The sequence below is a fragment of the Danaus plexippus genome, chromosome 4, assembly GCF_018135715.1.
Source record: "Danaus plexippus chromosome 4, MEX_DaPlex, whole genome shotgun sequence".
Classification (NCBI taxonomy): Eukaryota; Metazoa; Arthropoda; class Insecta; order Lepidoptera; family Nymphalidae; genus Danaus; species Danaus plexippus.
The window spans coordinates 4,771,199-4,786,779 of record NC_083538.1 but is presented as its reverse complement, the minus strand read 5'-3'; the positions used below and the strand labels follow the sequence as shown (position 1 = coordinate 4,786,779).

The following is a 15,581-nucleotide window of genomic DNA, read 5'->3' as shown; positions in this document are numbered from 1 at the left end:
TAGTAATAAATTAATATTAATTTGTAAATTGACCGTTTTTTAGATATTTTAAAGATGACCATTTTCAATATTTTAAATTAATTGAATACTCGAATCAAAGGAATACTGACGTAGGTGTATGTCGTCTGAAGTCTTGGGAGGGAAGAGAGTCGCAGCTAGCGCTGTTAACACATCAGCACCCATCATCAGCGTCACGAAGTCTGGCAGAGTGTTGTACAGCGAAAAGAGGACCTGGAAATTATTAATAAAATCATACAATATAACATTCATATTTAAGGCATAATTAATTTGTTGGATCGGCTGTCGTTCTGCTTTAATACATAATTAATTAATATTTGAAATTAGTAAAAATAAGAGTAAATAAATAAAAAAGCACAAAATTTAACTAAATACTCACTTGGATAATCGCGACGGGGTGGTCGTTAAGCCAATCAGCTATGGTAGCAGTTTCAGCGTGTATGAGCGCCCTAACAGCTGCTAGTAAGATGACGACGGCTTCAGGGCAGAGTGTGATGCGAGCTGCGACCGCCGCCGAGGATTGGCGGGAAGGGGCCGCAGCACCCCAAGCCGCCGCCCAAACACGCTCCACAGACACCAAACGATCCGGCCCTATATATCGCACTGGCTGTCCCAGGGTTAGCCCGAACAATAAGTAATAAAGCTCCGGGATTTCCAGGTGGGAGAGACATAACCTGGAAGATATGTATATATATGAGATGACTCTATACTAAGTTTATGAGACTTTTTTGCGGTGTCGTCGTAATATGAATCATATTTATTCGCACGTTTTGTTTGATATCCGACTAAGAAATAATCGATAAAAGCAAAAAATTCTCTTTTTAATTGTATTCCAAAGAAATCAAAGCATGAGGGTAGTTCCGAAAAATTTTAACATGATTTAGACCTACGCATTTAGACTTAACCTAACAGTTACATATAGTACCAAGCTAGCAGCGTAAAGCCAGAGGTGTAGAGCAGTTGTGAGTGAAGATGTGAGTGCGAGTGAACGGCGGTGGTGATCACTACACCAGCCTGCTGAGACGCCACCAGCTCTGTGTTGCGCAGCCAGCCGCCATTACCAGCGCCTTCGCGGAACCTAATAGCAAAAACATTTTTATGATATATATTCACTATATTTGATTATCATTTGTAATAATTGTATCACGTCATGCAGAATAGCGTCCAGAATGAAAACATTATTTGCTTTATATATTGTGTTTTGGCAATACTAAGGGTTACGACGCCAACTATATTCTTATATGAACCATAGGATATATCATTCCTACTAAGATTATTGATTGAGATATTGATGTTGACATTTCAATACTAAATCTAGCACGTCACGAACAATATTAGGGCATTTCAGTGTGATGTTCCTCTACTGTTTGGTTCTATTACAGAATCAATCCTTTTTCTACATTATAAATTGACTATTCTGACAAAAATTAAGATGCGAAAAGTAAATTTTGTTGCAAAAAACATATATTATTGTAGTCTCTTTAGTTAAAATATAAACATTTCATACTATAGTAAAAATACCTCTGCATGATGGCCGATTGTTGTCCTTGTCCCGAACAGAGTATTACCAATATTCTTAACGCCCACAGCACGCTGCTAGGATGAACGTTCTCTTGCATGAAGCACAACAGCCAATCCATACCCAGAACCCTGGATATCTCCTCACAGACGATGGTATTCACCAGATTTCTCGTAGTGAACAGCAAGTTGTGTAGCACGCTCAAGCATTTATTCCTTAGTATGATCTGATCGCCTTCGCCTTCCTTATCGAAATCCCCGTCCTTGATTGACACGCCCTGTTCTGATTGCGAGGGCAACGGCAATGTGTACGCCATGAACTGTCCGAGGCATAGCAAGTCGCTCGGCCGCGGCTGACCGCCTAATAAAGCGGCTAGCAAATTAATTAAAACATTCTTTGTGCTCGGAACTTTCACATCGTTGACGATGTACAATAGTTTAGGTACAAGTTGTAGCTCTCGCATTGTGCGTAGATTGTGCGTCCTGTGTGCTGTCTCCGTTGCCAGCTCCAACAGATGTTCCAGAAGTGACTTTATCAAACCACCCGGCGCGCCCAACCATACTTCTAACTCGCAAATTAAATCCTGGAAGTAAAAATGTTAAAAGTAACCCTTAATATTTTAACATTAAAAATTTATTTTTTGTTACATACTTGAAATGCTGTCAAATTGGGTATGGAGGACGTTTCCTTCTGGCTGTCAACTGTTCCGACGAGACCGAATATAAGGTGAAGGATGTGAGAGTTGAGCAGCTGTTTCTTCCTCTTCAACAACATCGCCAAGGTCTGGTATCCTTTCCGCCGGTCCATCTCAGCTTGGGCCGCTTTATTACATCGGACCACACACACGAGCGCCTTGACTCCGGCGTACAAACACTCCACGTCCTGAGCCATCGCTATCAGACCCAGTAGCACTGAACACCCGCCAACCGTATCGATCTGTGAGTAAGAAAAGTAGCTTCGTGATGAAATATAATACACATAGAATTTTAAATAAAACAATGTTTTTCAAATTTATTCACGTTTATTTGATTTCTAATCCGATGCTTTGTTCCAAAAACATTATCAAAAATATGTGGAGGTCGACCCATAAATTTTGTGTCTGTTGAAAATAATCTACGTTAGAAGAATGTAACTACAATTTTATTATTCTATCAGTAATTTACAGTGAGTACTATTTAATTTATATCCTGTTGCATGTATAAATAAGGACTTATCTCACAAAATGCTTTCATAGCTATGAGGTTTTCTCAACCTTCCATATGATTTTTTTATTTATACTTAAGACTACTAAGACTTTGAGTAATTTTTTACCTTATTATCTTTGTGTTATAATTTTTTACTATCTAGATACTTGATTCTCATGCCAGCATACGGTAAGCGGAAATGAAGATATTAAATGTACTATCCTAGTAAAATTCTATTAACCTATTTAATTTTATATGAATCTCACCATAATAGCGGCCGGTTTTGGGCAGAATACTCTAACACCGAGATATCCAACGACGGTTCCTCCCAAACATCTCGCCGGGCCCATCAGATGTCCCGCAGAGTTGTGCAGTATACGTATAGGGGTCGCGTTCTCGTGCGAAGACATTCCGAGCTGCTTCGCTATAGCTTTGTTGTCGTTCTTGCTGTAAACTTTCCTTATCTTCGCCAGAGTTAATTGAGACATCGCTCGAGCGTTTATTCCGAACACCACCTTCTCTTCGGCTATCAGAGGGGTCAGGGGATCCTGGTGTTGTCCAGGAAGAAGTGGCGCTTGTAGAGTACCAACATAGTGCGGACCCAGTTGGTATATTACCGAGATTGTTTGGGCGGGAAGCACCTTCGAAACATAAAAAATGTTACGTAATTTTTTTTTCAATATATGAAAGCAATATCAAAGTTTTTTCAGAATATTTAAAACAACGTACATTAAGAGAATTAACATATAGATATATATTTTATATACTAATCCCATTAATAATTAGGGAAAGATGTTATATAACTATAATAAAATCAAAACATTGATGCTGTACTCGTATATAAATGAATTAGTTTTTTATAATAATAAAACAATTTAAATAATAGAGACTTCAAACAAGGTCAATATTCATAGTCTGCGATGCAAAAAGTGCTATGGAGACGTTTATATTTGAAGGGAGACCATTTAATCAAAGACTATTACATCTTCCATGAGCAATGCAGGTCCCTGTCTCCAGACGAGTCTCGAATATCGTCTCCATTGGGGCGGAGTGCCGACCACACAGTACACGCTGGAGGCTCCGGACAACGTGGCGGCGCCCCCGCCGGGGTTCGCACTCACATAGTGCAATTTACCGCTATGCATATGCTGACCTAAGAGTAGAGGGAATCGCTCCAATAAGACTGTGTTACGATACGAAGTTACTGCTATATGTATAGCTGGGATTTAAAGGTAAATATTAGTGAACTCGCATTACAGGTAACAGAGATATAATTGAATTAAAAATTACTGAACCAAAATCCCCACGTATTCTGATTTTTAATATAAACAAACATAAGACACAAAACGATATGTGTTTATTAAAAAAAGTACTGAATAAAATAATTATTAAATTTCTCTCATTACTAACATACCGTCAAGATACAGCGAGAACGACGAGTTCTTCAGCACAGCTCGGTTGAACAACAATGCCAGGTGGTGCCACTGTCCCTCGTGTTGCAGGTCGGGACACCACACCCGAGCCCCACACTCGCCCGTACCCTCTGGCTCCCATTCACCTACATCTGACAAGTATTCGTATTAAATACATTTAAAGCCTGCTAACACAGCGTGTGATTCTTTATACAAAGTTTTATATAGAAGATTTGGTTGTTCAGTAATTTGTACTAACTGTGCGGTACTAGAGTTTCCTGTGTGGACACAATGATAGCCTTATCTCGCGCTGACAGAACTACGGTGAGGCAAACCAGATGTTCGTCTCTAGTGTTGTTGATGTTTCGCACTAACGTCAGCAGCCTGACGCAGTGGGGATCCGTGCGAGGGTCGGAGTACTTCTCCACGCATATCCAGGTGGAGTAAGTTAGTCCTGTCTGTGGCGGAAACACTCTATCGCCTGGAATAAGTTTTATCATATAAATGCTGCTATTTATTACTATGGACCTGTATTTTTTTTTTAATTAATTTTTGGCAACGTGGAAGGAAATCTAAGATCTATTTTGTGTTACAAAAACTATGCATTTCACTCGTTATAATTACTTCAATCTATGTCAGTTGTCTTGTTTTTTGTCATAAAACCTTTATTAGACCTATTTTTATTACCTGATCCGATTCCACCGAGTGTTGCCGTGTCTTGAGTTCCGAGAGCATTTAGGTTAGCGGACTGTGGAGCGATACTCGGTAAGTACAGACAACCAAATCCTTCAGCGGACATATCGAACTCAACGAATGGAGGTAGTGTGCAGGAATTTTGGGACCTGTAAGTATGAGTTTACACATTTATTGAGTCAATTAATTATGTCTATTTATGCTGTCGCAGCAGTCTAGATCGAAAGTAGATAGATTTATCTCAAATTATCGAAAATATTACTTCCTGTATACTTAGGTCATATCTTAATAATATAACGATACAATCAATCAATATAAACTTATTAAAGTTTCGAAGAACGTTTTTATAGTCACTCGTATTAGGTGATTTGCTTTTTCTTTTACATACGTTAACTTCGTTAATATACCAATAAAACTCAAGCATAGTCCTACTACTAGCAAAATAGTTATCATCAAAACGTATCGGAATCCTTTACTTTTAGTAGATATTAAGTTTAATTTAAAGTGTAACAAATTAGCCCTTCAGTTGTTGAAAAAGTTCTGAATATTAAGGAGATAATTTTATTGTAACTGTCTAGTTTAAAGTTATTGTAAATACCTATAGTCCCTCGGCGTGGTCATGGACACCAATGTTTTGATTCTAGTGAGCGGAACGGGTCCTCCCGGCTGCCAAGCTTGTCCCGGTTCGGGCGCCAGACAATTCAAAGGATTTCCCATACGCAAAAATTCCCTATAAAATTCAAATAATCTAAATTATCTGGTTTCGCTTCTTGATTACTGACAAATGCGAGTCGATAATTAGAGTTATCGCTTGTTTGAATTTAGAACTTAACTTAGTTATACAAATATTGTAGACCTAGGTCTAGATCTAGGTCTACCCTCCTTTTTTACTATATTTATACATAAACCTTACTCTACGTATCTTTTTTTATATACACTTACTTACAAAATTACGTATTTTTCACATAGCTTAAAATTAAGTTTTATTTTTTTGACTGCTAGGAAAAAGAAAATTTCAGGAATAAAAACTATGCAAATTTTAAATCAGTGCAGATATGACCAATTATATAAGAATATGTATCTCTCCATAGATCTTATAGCAGTGATGACGTCAAATTAATGTAAACACCATGGCTTCCTTACAATAGTATAGACCATCTATATAAGAGACGAAACCTCTCAGCATTCCATGGATTTACCGTACAGGTGTCAGGTCCATCGCGTTGCAAGGAGAGGAGCTTGAACAGTTCCTGGGACTTGCGACCCAGCTGTAGATTTAAGGGGCCCCTATCTAACGCGTGTTAAACGCTCACCTCCACCGTCCAAGCTCCTCTCTCTACTTAACCAAATTTTAAACAAACCTACTAGGGCTGCCTTCGACGCACGTTCCAAGCATGAACTGATGTTAGTTCTTGGCAGGCCCAAGTCTTTTAACAAGTTGTAGAGCGATTTGGCTGTTATACCTCTCGTTCCTACTTTTACCGTGTACAAATTTACTACGAACCTATTCTTAGCGAGTTCGTTAGTGAGCTCGTAATATTTGTTGACCTTGGTTACATGCTCTTTAGGGATGTTGGTTTCCCAAGGAACCGTGAACTCTACTAGCACAACGCGCTTTAACAGACTATCCATATAGTGATATAAGTACCTGAGTTCAGTGGGCCTCATGTGATGTGCAGCGAGTCTCTCCAGCACGTACATGGCGGGCGGGTGTAGTGCGTGTCGCTCGTGTCGCAAGGCGGCGCCGCACACACGGAGCACCGCACCCGCTAGGCCCGCGCCGCACATCACTTGCTGGTTACGCTCACTATGAAAATAGTATATATTATTATGATCAGTAGGGATTATTTTCTGCATTTAGACACACCGTACAGATATTATAAAAGTGAAGGTTGAATTAGCTGCTAGGACAAGGCATTAGTTGGTTAGCTTTTTTAAAGAAAGGTCCGCACTGTGAGCATTTTCCACAGTGTACCCACATTCGATTTATTAATTTCTGTGAGTAATGGCTGTTTGTGAACTACGAATGTCGACATCGCACTGTTACTTGTTCTTGATTTTAAAGTTCAATTCATATATTAGCAATGAATAATGGTAATTTGTATTAATCATTTCTTTTTTCTTTTAATAAAATTTGTATTCTAAACCTAAATATACATAACAGGATAAAGACTAAAGACATTAAACATGGTTGTAATGATCTAATCTTGGAATATTTTAGAGCGTCGACATAAACTTCCCTCATTATCGATATTAAAATTTCTATCTAAAAACTATAAAAAACTAGGCCCAAAGGTTTATTAATAGAACTTAAAAAATAGTACAGATTCTATAAACGACCATATTGGAGTAAAAAATTAATTACCTCCTAACGAGACTCTTGAGCACGTGAGCGAGGTAATCTCTGACGGCTCGTGCGTGTGCCTCGTGCTGGGGTGGTCGGGGCAGGGCTGGCAGCAGACGAGCCAGGGTTAGCACCACTCCGGCGTGCACCACCCACGCCTCGCCGGGGCTGCCACCAGACAGGTTTAGAGGAGCCGTGCGACCTGGCGGCTTCACCTGATACATACATGGATATAGTTAGGCATGAAACATTACAGTCATTATTAATAACATGAATAGACATTTTATTTGAGAACATATTCCTTATCTCATACATTTAGCAGGTTCAGATTAATCGATGTTGGTTTGAATGGTATAGTTAATAACTTTTATAATTAAACAACGAAATCTTCCATACAACAATCATTTTTTATATATTTTTACAAATAACCAAACCGAATTACAAGTGTTCATATACCTCGTTAACAGCTGAGCTCTGTCTTGTTAAGCTCGGAGACTTCACGTTCAATGAGCCACAGAAGGAAGGTTTGTCGAAGGAATCCAACGCCACATCATACAGCAGCCTCAAGACGACGCAAGCGTGAACAAACACCACCGGCACGTCCTCGGGAAAGCTATGGCATACAAACACATTACTATGGAACACTGGACTGAACTACGCATATATATTATATTATTGAGTGAAGCGAGGAACGCTACACTGGCGACTCGGGTCGTTCATCTACGGAGATGAATGCTCGAACGAGTCAAGGCTTTTTTTTGTTCGATAGCCCAATTAAACAAGGTGATTTCTGTAAAAAAAAAATATCGGACCACTTATTTCAAATTTAGGGCCGGATACGGAACCGATGTCCAAAAACTGGTTCGATACTTGCATAGAGAGCTTTTTTAGAGTAAAACAAGAAAAAATGCGGAGGTGCATCTCGTAGTTTAAGATTTTAAATCTACGTTTCGATTATTCTATACCAAACGGGATCACGAGCAGACAAGACGGAAGCGTCTAAAGAAAATGTTAAATAAAATAATTAATATACGTAACATATATGTATATGTCATAGACTTATTTAAAGGTGTACCCTCGAAAACCTTATACATCAAATTTGAATTTTTCACGGAGATTAGAATATTTCATAATTTAAAAAAATACCAAAATATATCAAAAATTCGTAGTGGCCTGGAGGTTAAAGGCCCGCCTCTCATACGTGAGGGCGCGGGTTCGAAACCTGGCAAGTACCGATATGATCTTTCCCGAATCATATGTACTTTCTAAGAGTATTTAGACATCACTGAATGACGGTGAAGGAAAACATCGTGAGGAAACCTGGTCTTATAATTTCAAATTATAAGATTGAAATCGTCAACCCGTCTTGAGCAAGCGTGGTGATTAATGCTCTAACCTCTCCATGTGAGATGAGGCATTTACTTAGCAGTGGGCTCCGATAGGCTGATGATGATGATGATGATGATGATCATATAATTGATTTATATAAGTTAAATGAATAAATTATATTCACTTATATAATGACGCAACGGTGCGTCTCAAACAACGTAAAGTTCGTATCATTTATTCTTATATGAATATTACATGTTTTTGCACTTGACCTTTATAGACAGCCTTTACTCTCAATAAATACCTCATACCGGTGACGACTAGTAGACAACATTTTTTAGGAAATAGGCTGCTTACGTGTGTAATGTCCTAATATATATAAATTAGTAATAAAGAATCTGATTTATAATATTATTATACTATGGTCGATAAGAATTAGTTAATTGTTATAATACTGACGTCATCTCTAAGATGTTTCCGGTGAAGATCTCATGAAACACTTCGTATAGCTCCGGATCGCCCTGTTCCGTGTCGTGTAATAACTCCTTGTCTTCTGTAAAACAACCCAGCAAACGTATGGTCTCGTATAATGTGCTGTTGCATATCTGAAAAAAATATATATTTTTTTTACTAGCTAGAAACAAATGTATTATATGTGCTATATAATTTATCAAATATAAGTTAGAATTTTAGTATATAATATAGTAATTTTTTTATAGTTAGATATTCAAAATAGAACTTAAATTGATTACGAACTGATCTAAACGGAAGTTAAACAACCACAGAAGCTCATTAAAGTAGATAACCTTAAAATTAAACTTAATATACAAAAGGGATAACTTAATTTCAACCCTCCTTTATAGTCCACTTTCTTCCTTAAATCCACAACAATCTGCGTTCCGGTAACCATCATAAGTTGGACCATCTTCATTTAAAACCTGTCAACGTCCCACAGACCTCTTAATAACATTCTTCAAAATATAATACCCGTACCTCGTGATGAAAAAATTTAGCATTCGCCGGTTCAAATCTCATGGCGATGCTGATGGTGTAGAACACTATGTGTAACAGTTGCAGCATATCGCGGTCCATTAGTTCCCCTCCCAGCTTACCCTCGAGCGACACCAACACACTCGTCACATACACGAAACCAGAAACCTGAAAGTCAATCGTTAAATACAGTCCGAACATAGCTATATATATTATATAATGTTATATTATATTATGACAAATACCTTTCTAAATATGGTCCTCGTGCGATGCGAGTCCCTCAGACAGACGAGCAGAGCTTTCAGTATATGTAATTTCAGCCTCAAGGCGTCGTTTGGAGCCGCGTGCATCCCACACAGTAGTGCCGCCATGTCTTCTTCACCGGAACCGCTCACTATTAATTCTCTTATAACGCCTGAAACGATCAAGAAAATGATACATACGGAATTTTTTTCAAAGCGAAAGAGAAACCAAAAATCCGTACAATAGCAGAAAAATCTTTAAACATAAAACACAATTTAGGGCTAGTAAAAATTATAATAACGATTTAGCATCGAAGATTTTAGCAGAAAAAGTTTTTAAGGACGCGGAAAACAAAACTCACCTAAGGCCTTATTCCTACACGATTCATACACAACCATTCCGTGGACGCACTTGGCGCCGCCGCAGTCTCGGAACACGTTGCAATTGTTCACGTTTCCGTTTAATAGAGCCGTCAAACCTTCCATCACCAGCGAGCCCGCTTCTTCCTCTTCATCATCAGTATTCGGATCCTTTATCAGGGAATCCTGTCTCGATTGCCTTTTCTTTCTCTCGGGAGCTTTTGGAGATCCATTGGGAGTATTTTCGCTTTCGCCTTTAGATTTTTCCTCTTCTAAAATCTGTTTATCCTTCAGAAAAGCCGCGTACCTCGAGAGGCAGGTCACGAACACCTCCAACATACCGACTTCTCGATACACGTCTTTAAAAATAGCGTTATGTCTGGAAATCAAGATATTATTAGATACACAACAATTGGTGTGGGCCATTATTTCATATACACATATATAATCTTACTTTAACACGTTCAATAGCGTCTTGATGCATAAAATGCTGCATCGCCTCGATCTGTTGGCCTTCAACAGCAGGGACAGCGATATCAATTCCTTGCAAGGAACAAAGTTTAGTTGGAACACAATAAACTCCAGTAATTCAAAAAACTTCTCTTGGATTTCGGCGTTCTTCGTGTAAATTCTCTCCGAGAATTGACTGAGCGTGTTCTGGTTTTCCAGTATGAAGTAGTTGGCGTTGTCCGCGTGATACACGCTCGAGATCGCATCGAGAATGGTGCAGCAGAGAGCCGGCGAGTTGGATTTCATGAATACAGATTGTAGTACCTGAAAATATATGAAGTCACTAATGCTGATGCCGGTTACATTTAAAATGTATTTGAGAAAGCGTTTAATGGTCAAAAATTTTATGTCAATTGATTGAAACCTAAACAGAGCATAAGAAAAAGGTTCTGTAGAAATTAATTCTATTCATATTGTTATACCATCTGAAAAGTGCCAAATAGTAAGACCCAGAATAAAAAACAATCGCTATAAAGATAAAAGAAAAAAGGTAAAGATAATGCAACAAAATGAAAGTACTTTCATACAAGTCTATAAGAGTATATGTATAGGGTCATCTGGTAAGTCACCCTTACATAGTACAAGCCATATCTGATATAAAAATTACAAATATCTAATCCTAAGTTTACTTGAAACAAATTATGCACGACTTATATGACATTAACATGACGCCTGCTCTGATCACGTTGCTGCAAAGTAACCGAAACGCCGGGAGTATGTAAGTAAAAATAATAAAACAGCGCTTAGTAATCCGAAGACATTGGTATCATTTAAATGATTACTCGCGAGAGTCTTAGATCATATTACATTATACACGAGCATCTGGAGAATTTTATCTCACCTGGAAGGCCTGGACATTCCTGACAGCCTGTCCGGGGGTAGTCGGCTGCGGCAGCACGAATCCCTGCAGCTGGAACAGCTCAGTATTAGCTCGAGTCGGACGCAGCTCGGTGAAGCCGCACGAGCATAATGAAGATATCATCAGCACCAGGTTCCTTAAAGCTGCACGAGCCTCAGTACCGCTCACACGCTCCTCCTCTAACCTGGATAAACAACATCGAACTTTCGATTTAATATGGCTATATATTGAATCCGAAAAAATATGGCAATATCAATATCTTCGTGAGAAAAATAATAAACGGCTCCTATAAACTTAGTAATATATCGAAATGACATATATTTATATTTACAGGTATGTATTAGTCAGCTATAAGATATAACCGATGAATGTATACAGGCAAAGCTGCGAGGAACAGCTAGTTTCATTAATATTATAATAGTTTAAAATTTTTAATACAGTTGCGTTAATATTCATACTTAATAAATTAACTACGGACGTTCATGATATTCATCACATAACCGTACTCTTGATACAAAATAACTATCATTTCTAACTAAATCTCGAAAAATATTAAGGTACACTCTCGATTTACACTACAAATTATTTAAAACTATATACAATGGAATAAAAAAAAAAAGTGCAGTAAAATAATTTGTGCTAGATGAAAGAATGAGGAAACAAAATATATTAAATTACAATTATTATTTTTTTGTACAAGGTAACACTCATACAACAGTTACCATATACACTAAAATAAACAAAAAAAAAAACTGTGCTCACCCCGAGGTCAAATAGTCAGGTACCTGTTGCCTCTCATGTCTGTGATGATAACAAATATAAAAATATAAAGAACTAAGACAAAATAATATTAAAAAAACTAAGCAAATATTTACTTTCCAAGCGATGTCACTACAGATGATCATGCAGCTAAAACAAAACAAACATTACATACTTGAGAAGAAATTCCGATAGAAATAAATATCCTTGGCAGGACCGGAAATCGTCCAATAATAATTGACTGACTTCGCTCGAGTCTTTTAAAAAACAAAACACAGCCACAAACATTTCAACCACCTGAAATGAATTAAACAATTAAAAACATAAGTACATGTAAAAACAAGACATTAAAAAAAAAAAACATTATATATAGAGAATTGGTAACTTTTCATTGCACACGATGCATAAATATTTTCATAAAAAATACTCACTTCTAATGGAGTTAATTCTGGAATCCTTTGCATGTTATCGATACATAGTCCGATACAACCCTTGTCTGGAAAGTTAATGATTGAAATAACGTAAATTATATAACATTGTTACACAATTGTAGCATTGAAGACAAGAAGTTGAGCTTAAAATATCTTTTGCAGTTAGGGGCATCCATAAAGTACGTCACACGAATTTTAGGACTTTTGAAACCCTCCCCCCCTTCTTGTTACATTTTTATAACCCCCTCCTGATGTGACGTCATACATTTTTTAATTTATTTGTGTATTTAAAAATAAACGAGAGATAACAGTTATTTACATTTTTTACTTATTTTTATCAAGTAGTTATCTAAGAAAATCAACATAAAGTCTAATTTTAATAAGTGATGTCACAAAACCATTGATCCCCATATCTTTCGTCACACGATGTCACACTTCGGTGATACTCGCTCCCCAATAACGTGTGACGTACTTTATGGGTGGCCCTTTATTTTTTTTGGGATTTTTTTACTAACACACTTTAAAAAATATATGTATATGTATTTAAAAATACATATAGTATGTTATGATCTTTGCCTATAAATTATTTTCAGAGAAATATTGAATATATCTTATAGTTGTTTATATATTTCATTTTATTTGCATAACGGTTTACTAAGAGTGTGTTAATGAAACACTCAGGATAATATTTTCTTTAAGACATAGCATAAAAATAGAATAATAAATATACAAGGCAACAGATTTCATATTTTTAAAGTGACATTATTTCTAGACTGTATAATTTTTGTATAAAATTCTTTGTTATTACAAAGTATAATTATAAATAATATAAAAATTCCTTACTATGAATGTACTGAACCACAGATTGTGTTAAACCATGTCGTGACAGTGTCATTAAGACCTCAGCTGCCGACTTCCTCCACATGATATTGTAGGGAGCACACCACGATGTTATGGCTGAGAAAAGTAAACTCAAGTCATCTTTCCTTGCTAACTCCTCACAGGGGAACGGATGACTGCAAAGTCTGACTAGAACCTGAAAATTAAGGAAAATTAATGAACAATCAAATAAAATTGTGACATAAATTTATTTTCTGTTTATAGCTTCATTATTTTCAATAATATGGTTAGGTAGAGAGAGGAGCTTGGACAGTAGAGGTGTGTGTTTAACGCGCGTTAAATAGGGTCCCCTTAAAACTGAACTGTCAAAGCACCCCCCCTGCAATAGATGGAATGCTGAGAAGTTTTGTCTCTTAATTTTACTTCTTTTTTAATGTTTATAAAATATATAATATGTCTTGTCTATCCATGGTTGCAGGAACGTAAAAACAAAATGTAGAAAAACATAGTTTTATGTACTTGCAAATGTCTTAGATGAATAGAATTCTTGATGTTCTACTTATGTGTCTCTTGTGAAAAAATATAAATTCAACATGTCAAATAATGTAATCAAAATATATACTTGGACAAATATCTTCTGTAAGAGTATTCTCCTCTCTCGTGGTGTAAATTCACTATTATCATCTTGAATGTCAGCTTCCGACTCAGGTATTTCGGGTAGATCAAAGAAAAGGTACAAACATTTGACTAGTGTTGATGGTATAGCTGCAGTCGTCATGACCTAAAAGTATTCACTAATTACTCCATATGTTCTTTCACCAAATAATTATTTAACAAAAATATTTCAATGTTGATTCAATTATTAACATTTGAAGCAATTCTTAACATTTACTTTATATGAAATATTTTAATTTAACCTGAATAAGTGACTGATCTCCAGCAGCCAATAGATTTAATGTTGAAAGTAGCATCCATCCATTGCTGGATTCTTCGGAGTTTTCAATTTCTAGAAATTTTGCTATAGCGCAACTAGCAGCCTCAGTGCTTTGATTGCTAGCTCTCTTTCTTATTTCAGATACCATCAATTTTGACACTTGCTGACAAAATGATAATATGTCCCAAAATTTTTCATTCATTTCACTAGATGGACTTGTGCCAAAGACCTGAATTATTTAGGATTTTTTTTAATTCAATTATTACTAATTTTATGTACATAGTACTAGAAGTAATAATATAACTTATTTAATCAATATTATTTATAAGTAAAGGTGTATAGAAAATTATTGACAATTTACTGTAATGGGTAATGTAATAACAAAGTCTTGAAAACTCCTATATAAGTGACAAAAGAGGTGTTTACTTAAAATTTATTATATACCTTACAAAAAAGAGGTAGCATGTTATACAGTTTGTCATCTTTTTCTGCTTCTGTAAGAGCTTGGGGAGGATGAGTGTATTCTGCAAACAGCTTTTTTAGGTGCATCAGACCAAGTTGAATGTGCGAAGAGGAGCCTGAAGACTCCGCAGGCTCCGCGGACGTCGAGGCGGAAGCCCCACGCAATTTGCGCATCAGGTTCATTTTAAATTAATAGCAACTACCTATCAAAACATCTTTACATAACCGCAACCAAACTAGGTACTTATCGTACCTATTATTTTTATTTTTTATTACATCTTCTATAAATTACAAATGATCGTGCGCGACACAAAAACACTTTAAAGCCATAATTAGGCATCACATTTTCGATTAAATGAAGTCTGATTTTTCTATCAATATTATTAAAGAGAAACGAAACGATTTTGTATTCGTTCAATGATTTTTATATGTTTTTTACAAATTATAATCCACAATACACCCACAGTAGTTTTCTTTCAATTGAGCACTAGGGTTGTGACTGAATTCAGAAATAATATCACTTGTTATTATAGTATTGACAAGCAAAAGTCAAATAAACAGGTTTTTAATAAAAAAATATTATTCAAAAGTGAGAAAATTAATACTATTATATATGTCTCTGTAAAGTATTATAATTATATAGAAAATAAAAAAATATCGATATTTTTTATCTATTATATATAAAAATGTCAAAC

General features: G+C 36.4%; 1 protein-coding gene across 4 annotated transcripts in view; it reads right to left on the bottom strand.

Moving 5' to 3' along the window:
* Window positions 1–15,366, bottom strand: part of LOC116768440 (WD repeat and FYVE domain-containing protein 3) — a 29,986-nt gene extending 14,620 nt beyond the window's left edge. For 2 of the 4 annotated variants that reach the window (XM_061525203.1, XM_061525211.1), the window contains exons 1-27: window positions 14,869–15,366; window positions 14,408–14,653; window positions 14,113–14,271; window positions 13,494–13,686; window positions 12,651–12,715; window positions 12,395–12,516; window positions 12,223–12,261; window positions 11,443–11,644; window positions 10,546–10,865; window positions 10,094–10,470; window positions 9,735–9,904; window positions 9,493–9,657; window positions 8,959–9,104; window positions 7,627–7,783; window positions 7,192–7,385; window positions 6,475–6,633; window positions 5,425–5,556; window positions 4,821–4,975; window positions 4,393–4,614; window positions 4,136–4,285; window positions 3,705–3,874; window positions 2,988–3,362; window positions 2,189–2,473; window positions 1,540–2,120; window positions 944–1,096; window positions 398–692; window positions 111–231 (exon numbers count right to left, since the gene is read on the bottom strand). In XM_061525203.1, coding sequence (XP_061381187.1) covers window positions 111–231; window positions 398–692; window positions 944–1,096; window positions 1,540–2,120; window positions 2,189–2,473; window positions 2,988–3,362; window positions 3,705–3,874; window positions 4,136–4,285; window positions 4,393–4,614; window positions 4,821–4,975; window positions 5,425–5,556; window positions 6,475–6,633; window positions 7,192–7,385; window positions 7,627–7,783; window positions 8,959–9,104; window positions 9,493–9,657; window positions 9,735–9,904; window positions 10,094–10,470; window positions 10,546–10,865; window positions 11,443–11,644; window positions 12,223–12,261; window positions 12,395–12,516; window positions 12,651–12,715; window positions 13,494–13,686; window positions 14,113–14,271; window positions 14,408–14,653; window positions 14,869–15,069 — 5,554 coding nt within the window. In that variant the 5' untranslated portion in view covers window positions 15,070–15,366. The remainder of the gene's footprint in view (window positions 1–110; window positions 232–397; window positions 693–943; window positions 1,097–1,539; window positions 2,121–2,188; window positions 2,474–2,987; window positions 3,363–3,704; window positions 3,875–4,135; window positions 4,286–4,392; window positions 4,615–4,820; window positions 4,976–5,424; window positions 5,557–6,474; window positions 6,634–7,191; window positions 7,386–7,626; window positions 7,784–8,958; window positions 9,105–9,492; window positions 9,658–9,734; window positions 9,905–10,093; window positions 10,471–10,545; window positions 10,866–11,442; window positions 11,645–12,222; window positions 12,262–12,394; window positions 12,517–12,650; window positions 12,716–13,493; window positions 13,687–14,112; window positions 14,272–14,407; window positions 14,654–14,868) is intronic. The other 2 variants (XM_061525209.1, XM_061525220.1) reach the window with 1 other exon arrangement.
* Window positions 15,367–15,581: the final 215 nt, after the last annotated feature.